Source organism: Ambystoma mexicanum, chromosome 6p (genome assembly GCF_040938575.1).
Source record: "Ambystoma mexicanum isolate Mex_15411 chromosome 6p, UKY_AmexF1_1, whole genome shotgun sequence".
Classification (NCBI taxonomy): Eukaryota; Metazoa; Chordata; class Amphibia; order Caudata; family Ambystomatidae; genus Ambystoma; species Ambystoma mexicanum.
In genome coordinates, this window is record NC_090935.1 from 1,152,110,271 (window position 1) to 1,152,127,202 (window position 16,932).

General features: G+C 43.7%; 1 protein-coding gene across 3 annotated transcripts in view; it reads left to right on the plus strand.

Annotated features, from left to right (window-relative positions):
* The window catches only part of PIP5K1B (phosphatidylinositol-4-phosphate 5-kinase type 1 beta), a 792,190-nt gene that overhangs the window by 490,402 nt on the left and 284,856 nt on the right, over window positions 1-16,932 (plus strand). For all 3 annotated transcript variants that reach the window (XM_069625767.1, XM_069625768.1, XM_069625766.1), the window contains one exon: window positions 708-1,007. In XM_069625767.1, coding sequence (XP_069481868.1) covers window positions 708-1,007 — 300 coding nt within the window. The remainder of the gene's footprint in view (window positions 1-707; window positions 1,008-16,932) is intronic.

A 16,932-nucleotide genomic window follows, 5' to 3' on the forward strand; every position in this document is an offset into this window, starting at 1 on the left:
ACGTTTAAAGCAAGAAGACTTTCTTTTATTGTTTGCCGTTAAGTTGCCCATCTTTTCTGTGAAGTCCAAAATAAATCCTTTTGACCCCAACTCATGCATGGCCATCCTCGGTCACCGCAAGTGGCTTTGTGACAAAGCATACATGTTATACACAGACAGCACATGAAATGGAAGGAAAACTATATGCAGATCACTAAAAGGCTGTACGTGGAATGCACACGCACCCCACACACGTGCACATATTACATACAAATAGGGTACGTGAAACAAAACACAGATATATGCAGACATCTTAAACAGAGTCTGTGCATGCTGTAGAAACAAATTAAACAATGGGATCAAGTTAAGAGAATATTTCAAAGGTTATAGAGGACTTCTTTTTCTTATGCTTTAATATAGTTTTCTTTGAACAAACACTTATCTACATAGCAAACTAAACACACTAACAGATATTTTCAGCCAGAATTATACAAAAAACGTTGTTTTAACCTTATCAAATCATTCCACTTTGTGTCCGTTTTTTTACATACTTTGTGTGCTATGTCGATGAAATTCATATTTAACCTGAGCCCCTTTGCTTGCGGCTTCCTTGGCCATATCCACATGTCTCGCCTGTGATCTGATACAGGCATTGCAGCCTAAATATTTCACACTGTCTCAGAAGGTGGCGCTTTTCCTAACTGAGCCAAACTCTCTTTCCCTTTCAGAATCTGAACCAGAACCCCAGGACCCTCTTGCCAAAGTTCTACGGACTTTACTGCCTCCAGTCTGGGGGCATAAACATTCGCATTGTGGTGATGAACAATGTCCTGCCGCGCGCCATGCGGATGCACTACATGTACGACCTGAAAGGCTCGACGTACAAGCGGCGGGCGTCGAGGAAAGAGCGCGAGAAGACGTGCCCGACGTTCAAGGACCTGGACTTCCTGCAAGACATGCACGAAGGACTGCACTTTGATTCGGAAACCTACAACGCTTTGATGAAAACGCTTCAGAGGGATTGCCGGGTAAGTGCATTTGTGGAATGCGCCCAGCTGGGGGGCAAAGCTCAGCCACTGCCGCTTATTTGGGCATGTCTTGTTGAAAGTTGAAGTTAAGCAATGACGGCCATTTTGACTGGAAGCGCTCTTGGCAGAATAACATTGAGTGCACCTCATGGAGCCCAGTTTCATAACAACAACAGACTAAGCACGCAGCTAGATTACTTGGTCGTGCTGTAAGGCCTTTTTTGTAGCAAGGAGCATCCAAGGTACCTGTACCCTGCACTAAAAGGTTGTTTTATGTGTTAAAAATTATACACACGGTAGATCATGGAGTAACCATATAGCACCGGTCTGTTGCTCGGTAGGTAAAAAGAGAGAGAGAGAGAGAGAGAGAAATCCAAAGAAAACAATTACATTAATTAATACTATAATTAGGATAACAAGCATTCACCTGCAGGCTACAAACGAAACGCGGCCGTTCTTAAAGCTTTAGCAAAACAGGTCAAAAACAACGAGTTGCCCTGTGTGCATTGGAAGGGGAACTACTTATATCTGCCTCTCGGCACTGGCGGCGCATTTATGTCACTGTGACTGCCCTGCCGCAAGGTCTCACAGAGTGGCGGGGATGTATCATTGCGGGGATGTATCATTGATCTGCACGCCTGTGTACCTAGTTTAAAATTCGGATATTGCGCCATTAAACTTTTCCGAACACCTGTTTGGATCATTGTGTTGGCCGTCACCTGTTTTAAAATAAAGAAAATCTGAATGAGATTAATGAAAGAAAGGAAAACTAACGAGAGATCTTTCCACCAGGAACCCTATTTGTATAATTTGTTATCTGATGAGAAAGCTTTGTAATTTTTTTGTAATTTGTACTTTGTAATTGGTTATTTATAACGTGCCCAGAGGTTTCTAAGCGTGGACCCAGGGATTGAACCTGTGTGGCTCCACGTCGTCTGAACACGTTGCCCCTGAGCTATCCTCTCGGTCAAAGAGCTTTAGAGACCCCAGCCCAGACTTGTCATCTATGATTGAGTCTGCCCGACCCATTCCATCCTTTTAGAATAAATCCGTCTCCGTCACTGCCCAGCCCTACATGTCCTTTCTGGCTGAGCCCAGCATGTGGCTGGCCTGTCACACATACACCGGCTGCTCAGGGGCGAGCCTGTCAGGTAAATTAGTATGGTCTAGGGCCTGTATGTACCTGCCAGCGCCACCATCCTGGCTCTGTGAATAGCTGACCAGAGAGCCAGGATCCAAGGAGATGTCAAGTTTATGGGACACCATGAGGCTGAGACAGATTTCTGTCTGTAAGTTGTACATCAAGCTTTTGTTTGCAATCGTTTTTACAGCTTGAGTCCCTTTCCCCCGCCTCTGTTCCACAGGCTCCCACGTGCAGTAAAGCCTTATCCAGTGGTGGATAGTGTGTATGGGCACAGGGGCATTGCCCCCCCCCACTTGTGTTTTTGCCCAGATGAAAATATGTAAGTTTTGATAAAAAATCATAACCTAGCTGAAGCACAGTGATGCTGCAGCCACAGGCAGGCAACCAGGATGGGCACATGGAGCATCGTGGTCATCACTGCGGTGCAGATGTCTGCTTGCGTACAGCAAGCAGGGCCGGCCTTAGCGGCAGCAGCGCCCCGGGCGGCATAACAAACATTTTAGTCCACTGCCTCCCCTCCCCCGCGCGCCCCAGGTCATGCTGAGGGCACTGTCACAATGCTCAGGTCAAAGGTGCAGGAGCGATGCAGAACCAACCACCCCCTCAATGGTCTTGGTGCCTGCAAGTCAAAGCTTACACAGACCGCCCTCAACCAGAGCGGGGAAGGAGGGTTAGGGTCTCGATGTTTGGATAGCTAGGGGGATTGTAGGGAAACCGGATTGAGGGTTAGGGAGAGGTTATGGGTAGGACTGGGGGAGTTTAGGTAAGGGTTGATGATTGCACACTTTTATTTGGCCAATGTTTTGGCATGCATGTTAAATAAATAACCAGTACAACTTTACCACCACTTTACATGTAAAGGTGTTGCCCCTCACTCACTACCACAGATACATAAAAGTCACAGGCATAAGCCTGTGTACAATAACATAAGGAGTCGTCAACACTACCACAGGTAAATAACAGTCACAGGCATGAGCCTGTGTACACTAACATAAGGGGTGATCAACACTATCACAGGTAAATAACAGTCACAGGCATAAGCCTGTGTACACTAACATAAGGAGTGGTCAACATGCACTTGCACACTTAGCTGTTAGTCTTTAACGTCCTGTCCTGCAAGGGCTGTCGAGTCCTGTGCCACGGCCTTGAGGTCTGAGCGACTGGTTCAAACTAAAAGAAAATAGAAGGCAAGCATTAGCGTATGCTTTCAAGTTTTGTGGTCATTCATTCTTCATGCCACACTCAACACGCATCCAGCACATTGTATGCTTAAGGTTCACAGGCCCCACTTGTGTGCGCTACCGCACGTGGCTTGTAGCGCCTAGTATCTGTAATTTGCCAAATACGGTCTTTCCTCAGACCGACTGTGATTGCTCAATCTTAAATAACACGTTATTTTTTCACGCGCTTTTCGTCTCATGCGCCTTCTGGGCGTTATGTTCCACGAGGTGAAAACACGCAGAACTCTTCACAAACACCAGGCTCTCTCAGAGCCTAATAACAGCTGTGAGAAGTAACAAACGCAGTGCTATGGCCCCGAAAACCACACCCACTTAGCTCAGCCCGGAGGCGCAGGGGCTCAGGAGGGTCTAGTAATGGCCCCCTGCACTGTCTCCTCGATCCCACAGACTCCCAGGGCAATGCAGCACTTATCTGGCAAAGGCGAGAGGCCGGGTTGCTGCTCGTGTGGCTCTGGGCCCCTCAAGTATGATTTCCATGGAGCTGCTGGGCATACGTCCTCTCTCTCCGGTGCCTCGAGCAAAGCCCCATGCCTCGGGACTTGCGCATGCGCGTCAGCGTGCTACACCCAACTCGGCTTCTAATTGGTTCACGGGCCCGCAAGGCATGCTAGGTATTTTAGTCTCGGTGTGCTTTTTTCTGGGAATTGTAGTTTTGGAGCGCCTTTTTTCTGCAGAAAGGGCAAAGCAGTCTCCTATAAAGCTGTATACTTTTAAACAAGGTTCTCACTACTGGCGCAAGTCTGACAGCCCCAATAGTTCTTTGTCCATGTCCAAGTCTACAGTAGCAATGTTGTAGAAGAGCACACCTCAGATAATTAGGACTTTATCAATAAATTTCGGGTATTACACATAAATTACCTAATGTATTTAGGTGCTACCAGAGTGAGATTCTGGGCTACAGAATCGAGTATACAAGGAAAGGTTGTGGGATCACTTACACATAAGTGACCTATGCTCTGTGCACACTTTTGGGCATCGTAGATGCAAATGTAAATGTTATAGTTATTTTGGGTTTTTCAACACTTTTAATGCAACGTTTTGAAGTCATTAATATTTCATGGCATGGTTTCATACCAAAAAACATAAATTATTGAACATTTTCAGTATTAATTCATACATAATAGTATATCCAAATTAAACCAAATAGTTGAAAAAATACTTTTTTTCATGTACATCACAATTTAAATAACGTTGTTTTCACGTTTTCATTTCTCATGGGTACATTTCCTATTGGTGTTTGAGAGAAACTTATAGTCCATGTGTTGAACTTATAATTGACTGATGGGTCAGTAGTCCTTTGTTTTTGAAGTTTCTATAATGCACTACGGGTTTTGGGTATATGGAACCCTTCATCAGGTGCGGATCTGTACCTTTTTACAACATTTTTTCAATTTCTGCAATTTAAAAAGAAAATGTGCAATTCAGTTCACTAATAATTAGATTCTTGCAATTAGTGTTTTTTTAATCAATTTTCAGTTCTTAACCTAAAGTACCTCAAAGTTCTGAAGACTTTCGTTTCTTCAAAGAGAACGTAGTCATGTCCATGCCTCTGGCTAGCGATTGAGTTTGGCTCTACGGTTATTCTTGCTTCAAGCACAGGGAGGTGTTGAGATCTGTGAAGCGAATGACAATTTACGTTTTTTTTGGGTTGTTCCACTGTACATCACTTTGTTATGTTGGGGTTTTGGGCTGGGAACAGTCGCTAAATGAAAGCGCTGTATCCCAGTCACAAAACCCTGGATTAATTAGTTTGGGAAGGAGTTAGCTGGCTTTGAAAAGGGTTATATAGCACAGTCTCATTCCGTAAGTACTGCTCACCTTGTTTCATCAGATGACAGGGTGATTCGCCTTTCTTTCTGCAGTCTGTTCGTCGTCCACGCCTTTAGTCTGTAGTTATTTTGTTCACTTAGTAATGCCTCTTCACCCGGTCTTGTTTTTCGTAGCACAGCTCAGCCGACAGAGGTGAATACTCTGCTTGGCCCGAGTTTGCAAGCGTTCCTGTGGTATTGTTAGTTGGGATGGTAACCGATTCTCCTGGGTCCTTTCTCTCTTTTCACATAAGTTAAGGTGCAGTGTGTCTTTCTGTTTACTCGGAGGCCATCTTGAAATGACTATAGATGCCAATTGACAAAGGGCTGGCAGTGATACTTCTTTTAGACTGTTTTTTGTAAACAGACTCAAGGTGTATTTTGAGTGAAAACGCTGGTGAATACGCACATTCACCTATTCATTTGTAAACTTGTCCTACACACGGCTCAGTTAGAGTCGCACTCGTTCTGTGATTTCTGAGATAAACTCAATATTGAAGCACTCACGCCGTAGTCAATACAGTTTACACCGTGGTGGTCACAGGAAATGTGACATGGATTTCTTTAAAAAGAACTAAGGATTCGTAAAAAACAGCTTAGATCCCAGTCCGCGTTCATTCCATTCGGCTGAATATAGTTCAATTTCTCGATCCAGAATGTTTGTTTTTGTAATAGCATCCTATTGAGGTTTCCACCTCTTCTTGGTGCTTTTATTTGTTCAAGAATAATAAACCTTTATTGGGCAATGTTATGTCTCTCTTTTTTGAGGTGTTGTGTTACTGGTGATTTAATGGCGCCTGTTCTTATATTCGACTTATGTTCTGACCATCTCAATTTTGCTTTCCTTGATATCATTCCCACGTAGTATATGCCACAAGGGCATCTTATTCCATAGATTACATTCTTCTAATCACATGTAGATGAATGATGAAGATTTATTGTATACCCTTTGTGGGGGTGGGTGATGGTATTGCCTGTAATTAAATTGTTACAGTTGTTGCAGTTATAGCACAGTGTTGTTCCTTTCCAATTCCCTTGAGTTTGTCTTTCAGCGGAGAAATCAGCCTTGACTAAATGTTCTCTGATTGATTTGCTCTTACTATATGCAAATAGTGGGGGTTCTGGAAACAATTTTTTCATCACTGGATCAACTGTAAGGGTTGTCCAGTTTTTCTTGATGATTTTCTTTATTTTTGAACTCTGTTGAGAGTAGGTGGTAACATATACCAGTTTCTCCACTTCTGTTTTTTCTTTTGGTTTCAGTGCCACTTCTCTACTGATTTTGTTTACTTTTTCAACACTCATGTTGATGTTTGCTGACTGATATACTCTTTTTTCAAATTTGCTTTTAAGACCTTCAATCTTATTTTTGTATTCATTTTCTTCCGAGATGATGCGTCTGTATCTTAAAAATTGACTGGATGGAATGCTTTGTATTGTTTTCTGTGGGTGAAAACTGTTTGCGTGTAGCAGACTGTTTCTGTCTGTAGTTTTAGTGTAGATTGTAGTTTAGAGTTTTCCATTTTTCTTGTATATTTGTACGTGCAGAAATTCAATTGTCTCTCTACTGGATTTCATTGTTAATTTTATCCTGGGTGCCATACTGTTCAGATGTTGAAAGAATGTCTCTAATTCTTCTTGAGGTCCACTCCAGATGCCAAATATGTCATCTATGTACCGGAAAATACATTTAAGTTGTTGTGTCCACCTTACTTCATTGAAGATGTTGTTGTCTTCTAAGTATGCCATGCATGTGTTAGCATAGCTTGGAGCCATGGCGGCCCCCATTGACGTTCCTGATATTTGTATGAAGTACTCATCTTCGAACATAAAGAAATTGTTCTATAAGACAATTTTTAGTAGTTTTATGATAAACAATTTGTCTGCTTTGCATTCAGTGTCTGATTTTAACAGTAGCCACTCCATGGCTTCTAGTCCGCCCTCATGTGTGATATTGGTATACAGACTTACCACGACCATCGTGAAAAGAATGTCTGTTCCTTCATTAAGGTCAATATTTTCCAATTTGTTTAGAAAATCATTTGTGTCTTTGATGTAAGTCTTGAATTTATGAATTAATGGTTGAATTGCTCGATCGATATATTGTGCCAAGGGTTCAAGTAAACTATTGTTAGCAGCTATGATTGGTCTTCCTGGAGGATTCCTCATGTCTTTATGAATTTTTGGTAATGTGTATATTACAGGCATTGATGGATGACAGTTTGTCAATAAAAATGTTGTGAGATGATTAGTTCATCCATTTCAGCTTCATCTAGTGTTGTTTTAATGAGTTCCTGTACCTTTTCCGTAGGATTTTCAAAGATTTCAAGGTAGATGTTAACGTCTGATAACTGTCTCTCTATTTCAGTTTTGTATTGTTCAGAATTCATCAGTACCAGTGCACCTCCCTTATCTGCTGGTTTCAATATTAGATTTGGGTTTTGCCAAAGATTTTTCAATACTTGTTGTTCTCTTTTAGTGAAATTCATTTTGTTACTTTTTCGATAGTTCAATTTTTCTAAATCTTTCAAAACCTGTTTCTGAAATACTTCAATCATTGGATTTTGTATAGGTGGCATAAATGTACTTTTGGGTTTCATTTCTAGAAATTTACAATCATCTTTGGGAGTATCCCATTCGCATGTGTCAAAGAATAATTTCAGTTTCATTTTGCGAGTCAATTTGAAGAAATCAATGTTTTCTTTTAAAAGTGAACTACTGTGGCTTGGAACAAATGAAATGCCTTTTTGTAGAGTTCTTTCCTCAAATTTGCTCAATTTGTAATTAGATATATTGATGACTAGTTTCTCTTCTGTAAGAAGTTCACTTTCCGGCTTGGGTTTTTTTTTCTTGCCTCTTCTTGTTTTTCCCGATCTAAAAAAGATGCGATGTTCTCAGATGGTGATTTCGTACTCTTTGATGTAGTTGGTAGTTGTTCGTCTCTCGTTGTGGGTGTTTGTTGTTCCTGACCAGGTGTTTCTGATTCTCTGCTTGATGCTTCAGATGACGCACTTCCTGAAGTCGGTGTTCGTTTGTTGTAAGGTGTTCTTCCATTTTTAAAATTATCTTTCAGTTGATAATATTCCTTCCACGAGTAAACGATGTCGAGCTTATAGTCTTAAGTGTCTCTTCAGAATGTTCTTATTTTCTTAGCTTCGATTTCTTTTTTGTATTTGTCTAATTTATTTTTGGTATCTTCTAGTAATGTTACTAGTTCTTCTTTCGTGATTAGCTTGGTTAATGAAATTTTCAATTTGTCAAGGTCTGCTTCTATGGTAGTTAGTGATTTTGACAACTCTTCAATAGTTAACAAAATTAAATCAAGGGAGCATTTGTTCAGGATGTACCTCCACCTCTTAACAAACTCAGGATTTTCTTTACATAAGGTTGGTTTGAGGTCTATTCTCAATCCTCGTGGGATTCGTTGTGCTTTGTAATATTGAGCCAATGTGGTTGCATGCAGTTTCTGACTGATTTCTCTTCGTATTAATCGTTCTAGTTGATGTATCAGTTCTTCAGGATTTTCTGTGGTACTGAGGTTTATGTTCACGTCCTTGATTAGTCCTAATATCTTAGTAGCTTCCTCTGCTGAAAAACCCAGCGTTTCCGCTCTATTTGTGGTAAGTGATTCAATTTTTGAAAAGGACATATCTTTTTTAACAATAATTTGTTGCGGGTGCTCTGTCTAGAATAGGAGTAGCCTCTAACAACAATGATAACGGTAGCAATGGTGTAGAAGAGCACACCTCAGATAATTAGGACTTTATCAATAAATTTCGGGTATTACACATAAATTACCTAATGTATTTAGGTGCTACCAGAGTGAGATTCTGGGCTACAGAATCGAGTATACAAGGAAAGGTTGTGGGATCACTTACACATAAGTGACCTATGCTCTGTGCACACTTTTGGGCATCGTAAATGCAAAAGTAAATGTTATAGTTATTTTGGATTTTTCAACACTTTTAATGCAACGTTTTGAAGTCATTAATATTTCATGGCATAGTTTCGTACCAAAAAACATAAATTATTGAACATTTTCAGTATTCATGCATAACAGTATTTCCAAATTAAACCATACAGTTGAAAAAAGACTTTTTTTATGTACATCACAATTTAAATAACGTTGTTTTCATTTCTCATGGGTACATTTCCTATTTGTGTTTGAGAGAAACTTATAGTCCATGTGTTGAACTTATAATTGACTGATGGGTCAGTAGTCCTTTGTTTTTGAAGTTTCTCTAATGCACTACGTGTTTCGGGTATATGTCCAAGTCTACCCCTGACAGGCACCACATTTTTCAATAGGCGCAGATGTGAAAGCATCAGCGCCATATTTTTATTAAATGCGCCCCGCTACTCAGAGCGGGGCACATTTCATTTCAAAAGGGCGCCTACTGCACCTTCGCCCACCACACCACCTCAGAGGAGCCTTTCACTGTCTCCCCTGAGCTGGCGTTGGAGGGCTATTGGTGCCCCGGGTGTTTGCCTGGGGGGCCCTGCCCTAATGCTGGCCCTGATAGCAAGGAAGGTGGGGCGTCGGGGATTCTGCCCCACACCTCCCAGTCTTTGCGCAATCTTGGCCAGTCAGCCAGTTCCTGCATAGGAGGGTTGGTGGCTGCCAGTCGGTTTAGTGTTTGGTGGCAGCCGGCATCCAAGCGAGGCAGTGCATACATGGTGACCATCAGGTAAGTGTTCAATGTATAGCTGAGTGGGTGCATGCAGGGATTGTGTGTCTGTGAGTGTGCACGCTCATATTAATGTGGGCTCCAAAGTGTCCTTGCTGGCCCCGCCACATCCGTGTCGCACCTCATCTATTTAGATTTAAACTAGGTCTTTCTCATGCCTAAAACTATTTACTCCTGTTACTGAAGCCCACTCGCACATACATGCTACAGGAATGACAGCATTTGGGGAACTTAAGGACACATTACCTCCACCTCCCTCTTCCTCCAAGGTTAAGAAGTGTGTGGGAGCCCCTCTACTGAGAACGAACATGGGTCAAATCCCCTGTTCTATGGAACTTCTTCCACTCAGGAGGGTGTACTACCACGTTTAAGCTCACTGCACCCTTCACACAGAAGAAATATCCATTTGCATATCAGGCTGGTCCCACTAACAGAGTCCCAGACCATTGTGTGTAGTTTTCAACTCATTTGACCCATTCCATGCAGGCAAGGCGGGACGTAAGTACTGTGACGAGGAAGAGGAAGACTATTAGTAGTGAAGATTACCGGTAAGTAATCCTTGCATTCGGTACCACGTGTAGAATAAATGCATGTTCATTTATTTGCGTTATACATGTATTCTTCGAGGATTGGCATGACATCATTCTCAATGAAGCCCTGAGGCGTCTAAACAAGTGTGCCAAAGCCATGCCCGCACTTTTCAGTATACCCGCCAAATCTTTGCATGTGTGGGTGCTGACTAGCCTGTGCAACACGTTCTGCCAGTAGTCCTCCTCTTAGTCTTGCCTGGGAACCTCGACATACTCAGATCTGGTAGTGAAGTGCATCTGTGTAATGTGCTCAAAGGTGCTCACACACTTTATACCCGCTCCCAAATGTGGAATGCAACGTTGGTGAACCATTGTAATGTATGATGACTTTAAGGCGTAGGTCAGAGCTATGCTTGGGAATTGGGAATAGCCTTTACATAGGAAAACCCAATTCCCGTTAGAAGCATTTCTGTAAAACAAACACAGGGTGCAACCCGCTCATGCCCTACCCTGTCTACGCCTCTGGGTGCAGGCCCTTTGTTTCTCCTGAAAGCCATGACTCTTCGGTCAGAATAATTAGCCTACCCTATCACTGCGCTGCGCTTCACGTCACATGGAACTCAGCAACAGTGCCTCCTGTGTGCCGCAGCCTGGGCGTCTAATCCACTGCAGGCAGCAGTCTGTCAGTGTACAAGTACGTTTCTGTATGGAGTACACTGTTAAAGGATGCAAATTATGCACAAAGAAAACGACAACAGCAGAAGAGTACAAACAAAGCGGCCCGTGTCCAGTCAGCAGTAGCAGTTTGTGTTGTTCGGGGTTGCCTCCAAGTTTCCTGAAGAAAAACAAAATGGGTTTGATTGTGCGTTGGCAGAGAGGCTGCAGGGCGCGTGCGTGACCTCTGACACTGCTTGCCTCATACTCAGCTGCACGTGGGGCTCTTACTGAGGACATTATTCCATCTTCAGCTCTTCTGTGGGCTCTTGTACAAGGGAAGAAAAAGCCAAGTGCCGCTTCGCAGCCCCAACAAAACATTCCCAGAATCAACGTTGATGAGGAGAATATAACACGTGATAGTGAACGATGGAAGGCACAAACATATGGCCGATCACAAAAAAACAAAGACACTCATGAATCTGCTAACGTGTTAATCGCTATGGCCATTCCGACCCAAAACGTACTGTCCTGGGATCACTTTGAGCTAGCTTTATTGCGCACGAACATGACACTTGGTGCTCTATAGGGCCTGTCAGTGTTATTACTAAGCAGTTTCCTAAGTGGTAATAGCTCATTTGCTTCTGTAAATGAGCTCATGGAGTAATACATTGTCTTCACCAAGTGCGCCTTTAGCCACTTGATTTATAAGTGATATGTGTGTCCTCGTATCGGTTTCCTCCGGTGAAGTCCTGTTACAAATCCATCATTGGCAAAGGAACAGTTTTGACTTCTGTATAGGTATTAGATAGGCATTTGACCGGCCATGACTACATATGCCCAACCCAGGTCTACACATCATTTTCCTTTTCTTTCCTTCATTTGAATAAGTGAGTATGGCGCTACCACCTGAAAATATCCAAGTGCTCATAACGTACTCATGGAATGAACAAACAAATATAAAAGTCTTAAGAGGGAGGCCACAGCTTAGCTACACAAGTACGTTTTAATCCTTCTCCTAAATTAAGAGGTTCGACATGTCCCGTATTTTAGCTGGCAAAGCATTCCCGGAGCTTTGCCGCCAGTACGGCACTGGATCTGCCATAGTCCCCACACTTATGAAATCTGGGAATGACTACTGGGCAGTGAGGTATTGTTCAGGTCGCCAAGAGGTATGCCACAGAAAACGCAAATTAAAGCAGAGTGGGGCAGTGCCCTGAAGTGTCTTGTGAACAATTATATGGAGGTTAAACTTAATTCTACTGCAGCAATCCCAGCAGTTGCCATTTTATAGCCATGTAATAAATAGCGTTATGGCAGTGTCAGGCAAAGGCCTATCTCATGCCTACTTAAAAGCCAAAATTATTGGCTTTGCAAATGCTTGTTTTAAATTTGGATTCAACTTGGCCACATTTGAATCGGCAAAGTTTACTAAAATCAAACATGGATAGTCACGGCAGAAAATGAGCACATTTTAAAACACGGACAGAAGATGTGGAAGTATGAAGCCCTTTTTCAGCCATGTTACCTTGGGTTGGGAGCTCAGAGGCTAATGGAGTAATTTCCCAGCAGCCTTCAGTGCTCACAGGAGCTGATGATTGGGCAGTGCACAGAATGTTTGCAAGGCGCTCCTCCCATTGTCCTCTTGTGACGGTATCAGCGCATTGTATCATCTTCGCTTGTCTCCTGGAAATATGCACCACCTGAACACTGAACCGACAGCAGAGTACGGACTGTCTACAGGGTGCAGGACGCTGAGGTATCTGAGGAAAGAGTTGTTTATCTAGCTCTGAGCCCGCCAAGTTACACCACATTTGTCGTTTATGGCACTTATCATTTCCCTCTCTTCCTCACTCTGGCAGAGCCACGCCAATAGCCTTCCCGGTTTATCACCGCCCTCGTGTAATTTCTTGGTATATTTGGCATAATTAAACCTGCCCAGCCTATCCCAATCAGCTGTGCACTTATGCCTCAGTTCTGTCAGGTTGTGAACAACCGCCCCATCACCCATATTACTACGCTCGGCTACTTTCTGCTTCCGTCCTGCAGAGGTTTAGTGTTTGAACCTTTTGGAAACCCCCATCTTACATATCGCTTCCCCGCTAGCCACTGTTCTAAAAGCATCCCACAGCGTGCTAAATCTCTCCATGCTGCCGGTGTTGGTTCCAAAGTAATCAGCTATCACGTCCCTCATATGTTCCCTAAAAGTCTCATCATGTAACGCTTCTGCCCTCAATCTCCATGTAGGAATCAGTGGTCTATTTGGTGCGCCCTGAATAGGAGCGGGGCATGGTCCGAGAGGACTCTGGCCTTGTAGTCGGCTTCTGTTAATTCTCCTACAGACTCTGACCCTGTTAACACATAATCAGTACGAGTGTGTACTGCGTGTGGGGCAGAACAATGTGAATAATCACAAATAACCCTGTATGCCACATGTATGGATCTCCAAATTTCAGCTAATTGAAAGGACTGCATCAGGGAGCCCAGTGTCTTAGCAGCTGGGGCTGGCCTCTTGTGTTTGCCATCAGACCTACCCATCGCTGGATTAAGCGTGCAATTAAAATTGCTGCCCCTAATCTATATGCAACCCCTATAAGGAACTAGTCTAGGGTAAAAGGAATTAAAGAAGGTAGTGGCGTCATGGTTAGGGGCGTATGTAATAATTATACACATTTCTCTATTTTCGAGGAAGCCGTGTACCAGCAGCATCCTGCCCTCATCTTCTTTCTTGATCTGCAGCACCCTAAAAGGCACTGACAGCGCAATCCGTATTAGGACTCCTCCAGCAAATGCAGAGTATGTGGAGCCCAACGCCCTCTCCACCAACTTCTTGGCTATAGATGTTTGTCCATCCACCATGAGGTGCATCTCCTGCAATATTGCAACCCCAACCCTATGCCTGCGCAAGTATGCCAGCACTCTATTCCTCTTCATAAAACTGCTGAGGCCATGCACATTCCAGGTAACCCCTCTCAGGTCTTCTGCCATGGGGTGTAAGTTATAAACGCGTCACGCTTTAGCCTGCCTCCCCTCCACCATCTATGCGCTCCCTGTGACTCTGGCAGCTTCCCATGGTGGCACCCCAAGCACAAACAAGGGCATGACGCAGAGAAGGGCTCCTACCACCCCCCTACATGGCCCCGTAGATGCAATCCAAGTAGTGGATACTACTACTGCCTCCACAACGTCTCATGTCAATACATTTTGGAGACGGTTCAGACGGCTCGAAAAGGCAGAACAAACAAAACAGTAACCCCCCCCCCCCAAAAAAACAACAACAACTTCAAATATCCCCCAGCAATGCACAGCATGCTCAGGCGCAGCCGCTTCTCACGCTAACCTACTGCCGGCTCCCCAGCCGGTCAGGTCAGCGCGCAGCAGCTGTATACCTTCGAACTAGCCTAAAGTTTAACTCTAGCAGGGGCACAGCTGCCACCTGAAACAGTAGGTCAAAGCCCTGAACCTCACCATATATCACCCTCCCGCTTCTTGAACATCCCATTGTCGCCCCATGGTGTACTGTCCAGAAGACTGCCCCGACAGTACATTTCTTGACTTCTATGTTCCTGTGCCGTTTCTCTCTTTGAGCGGAACAACATGCACCATATCAAGTCATGAGTGTGCGCCCTCTGTGCTATCGAAAAAGTGCGACTTGCCTTTGTGTAGCACCTTAAGTCTGGCCGGGTAAATCAACATATAGTTCAGGGCCGCCTGCTCAACGATCTCCTTGGTATGGCCAAAAATCAAACTCTGATTTTGTACTTGCACTGTGTAATCTGGGTAAATTGCTAATTTAGCAGAGCCTTATGGATGCCCCTCCAACCCCCGTCCTGGAAAACGCCAGTATTCATTCTCTGTCCCTGTAGTTCATGATCTTAGCTATTAATGGTCTCGGGGATGATCCTGGTCAGCGATCAGTGTGCATGCTCCACCGTGAATCCCTTTGTCAGAGTTCCCAGACCAACATCCTGCAACAGCATGTTTTCAATATATTCTGTGCGATCGGCGCCTTCCTCGTCTTCCGGTAACCTCAGGATCTGAATGTTGTTCATTCTGGCCCCTTCTTCTGCATCCTCTGCCCTTTTTTCCAGTACCTTCACCTTCATCTTCAGTAGCTGCACATCCAGTCGCGTCTCAGTGGTGTGTTTTTTGTTGTCTTCTGCTTTCACCCTGTCTGCAAGCACGCGTTCATCTTGCCTGCGGAGACCCACATCGGTGATAACTTCATACATGTTCTGCAATGTCCTTCAGTATTTGACTCTCCTCCTTTTTGTTGCCAGGGGATGGGGTGTCTGTGTCACAATTTCCCTTCCTGGGAGCACGCTGTTGCCCTTACCCTTTGTGCAAGGACCTACATTTTGGTCTTTCTAGCCTTTCCTTCTGATGTTTATCCAGCATGTAGCTGGCAGGAATGCCCAAGCAGCATGCGAGTGTGTAGCTGCCGTACTCACCAATGAATTAAGTATCATGCACGCACAATGTATGGATCCACGGCCACAGACACCACTCCAGGATCCCAGGAACACAGCCAGGCCACACAGTGTTCAGAAGCCCAAGATCCCCAGCACTCAGCGATTTACAGGTTCACCAGTGACCATAACAATTATAAAAAGTCAGCAGGGACATCCACACCACATCTGAAATAATATACGCTTGCTGAGGGGGATACCCCTGACTTGCAACAAGGTCTTCACACGAACTTAATGTGCCAGGAGCAGTCCTAGTTTTGTTCGTGCATTACAAGCACTTAGAAGTTAATGTTTGTTTGTTTGTTTGTTTGTTTATTTATTTATATTGCGCACCAGACCCTTAGGTTACCGGGCGCAGCAACAAGTATATGCGAAGCTTACAATGTTACAATGTTATATAAATGAATTTACAATATTACGCCATATTACACAAATTACTAGAATGTACAGATAAAGAGTTGCCGTATTTACATGAATGTACAGTTAACAATATACATGATTAGCAGTAATAAACATAAAGGTTGATGTCGCGTCGGGGTGCATTAGGTAGGACTACGCTTGTGAGTGTTCGGGTGTTAAGTCATTGTTGGCGATAATGTGTTTGATAAGGTTCCTTCTGAAATGGGGGAAGGGTTGGTCAGCTCTAAGGTTAGGTGGCAGGGCGTTCCACAGGTTAGCAGCTTTCACAGGGAAGCAAACGCCACCAATTTTGGCAAGTCTGAATCTAGGTACTGCCAAACAGTTGGAGTTGGCGAGTCTCATGGGTCTATTGGAAGTTTTTATTTTTATTTTGTCCATCAAGTAGCTAGGAGCAGCATTATTTAAGGCCTTATGGGTTAATGAGATCATTTTTAGCTGGATTTTATTCTCAGTAGAAAGCCATTTATGTTGCCGCCTAGTCGAGGAGATATGCTCCCTCTTTCTTATTCCTAATGCAGCTCTGAGAGCATTATTTTGTAGAGTTTGAAGTCTTAGGGTAGTGGCTTTATTGGCGCTACTGTATAGGGCATTACAGTAATCAAGTCGGGAAAGAATTAAGGCTCTAGCCAGGATTAGGCAGCTGGTATTGGACAGGAAGGGCTTGCCTGCTCTGATCAATTTACAGGTGTAAGCAGTGGTGGAGGCTAAGGAGTTTACCTGTTTAGTGAAGGACAGGGTAGAGTCGAGATAAAAACCAAGTGTTTTTACTTCCCTCGAGACTTTAATGACATTTCCGTCTATGCTGAAGGCTGAGTAATCTGGGCCCAATTTGTTAATATTGGCTTGTGTGCCCAGAATGATCAACTCTGTCTTATCATCATTCAGGCAAAGACCGTGAGTGGCCATCCATGCCTGAATGATGAGATACACTCTATTCACCAACTCCCCATCCTCACTGTGATCCCCAGAAA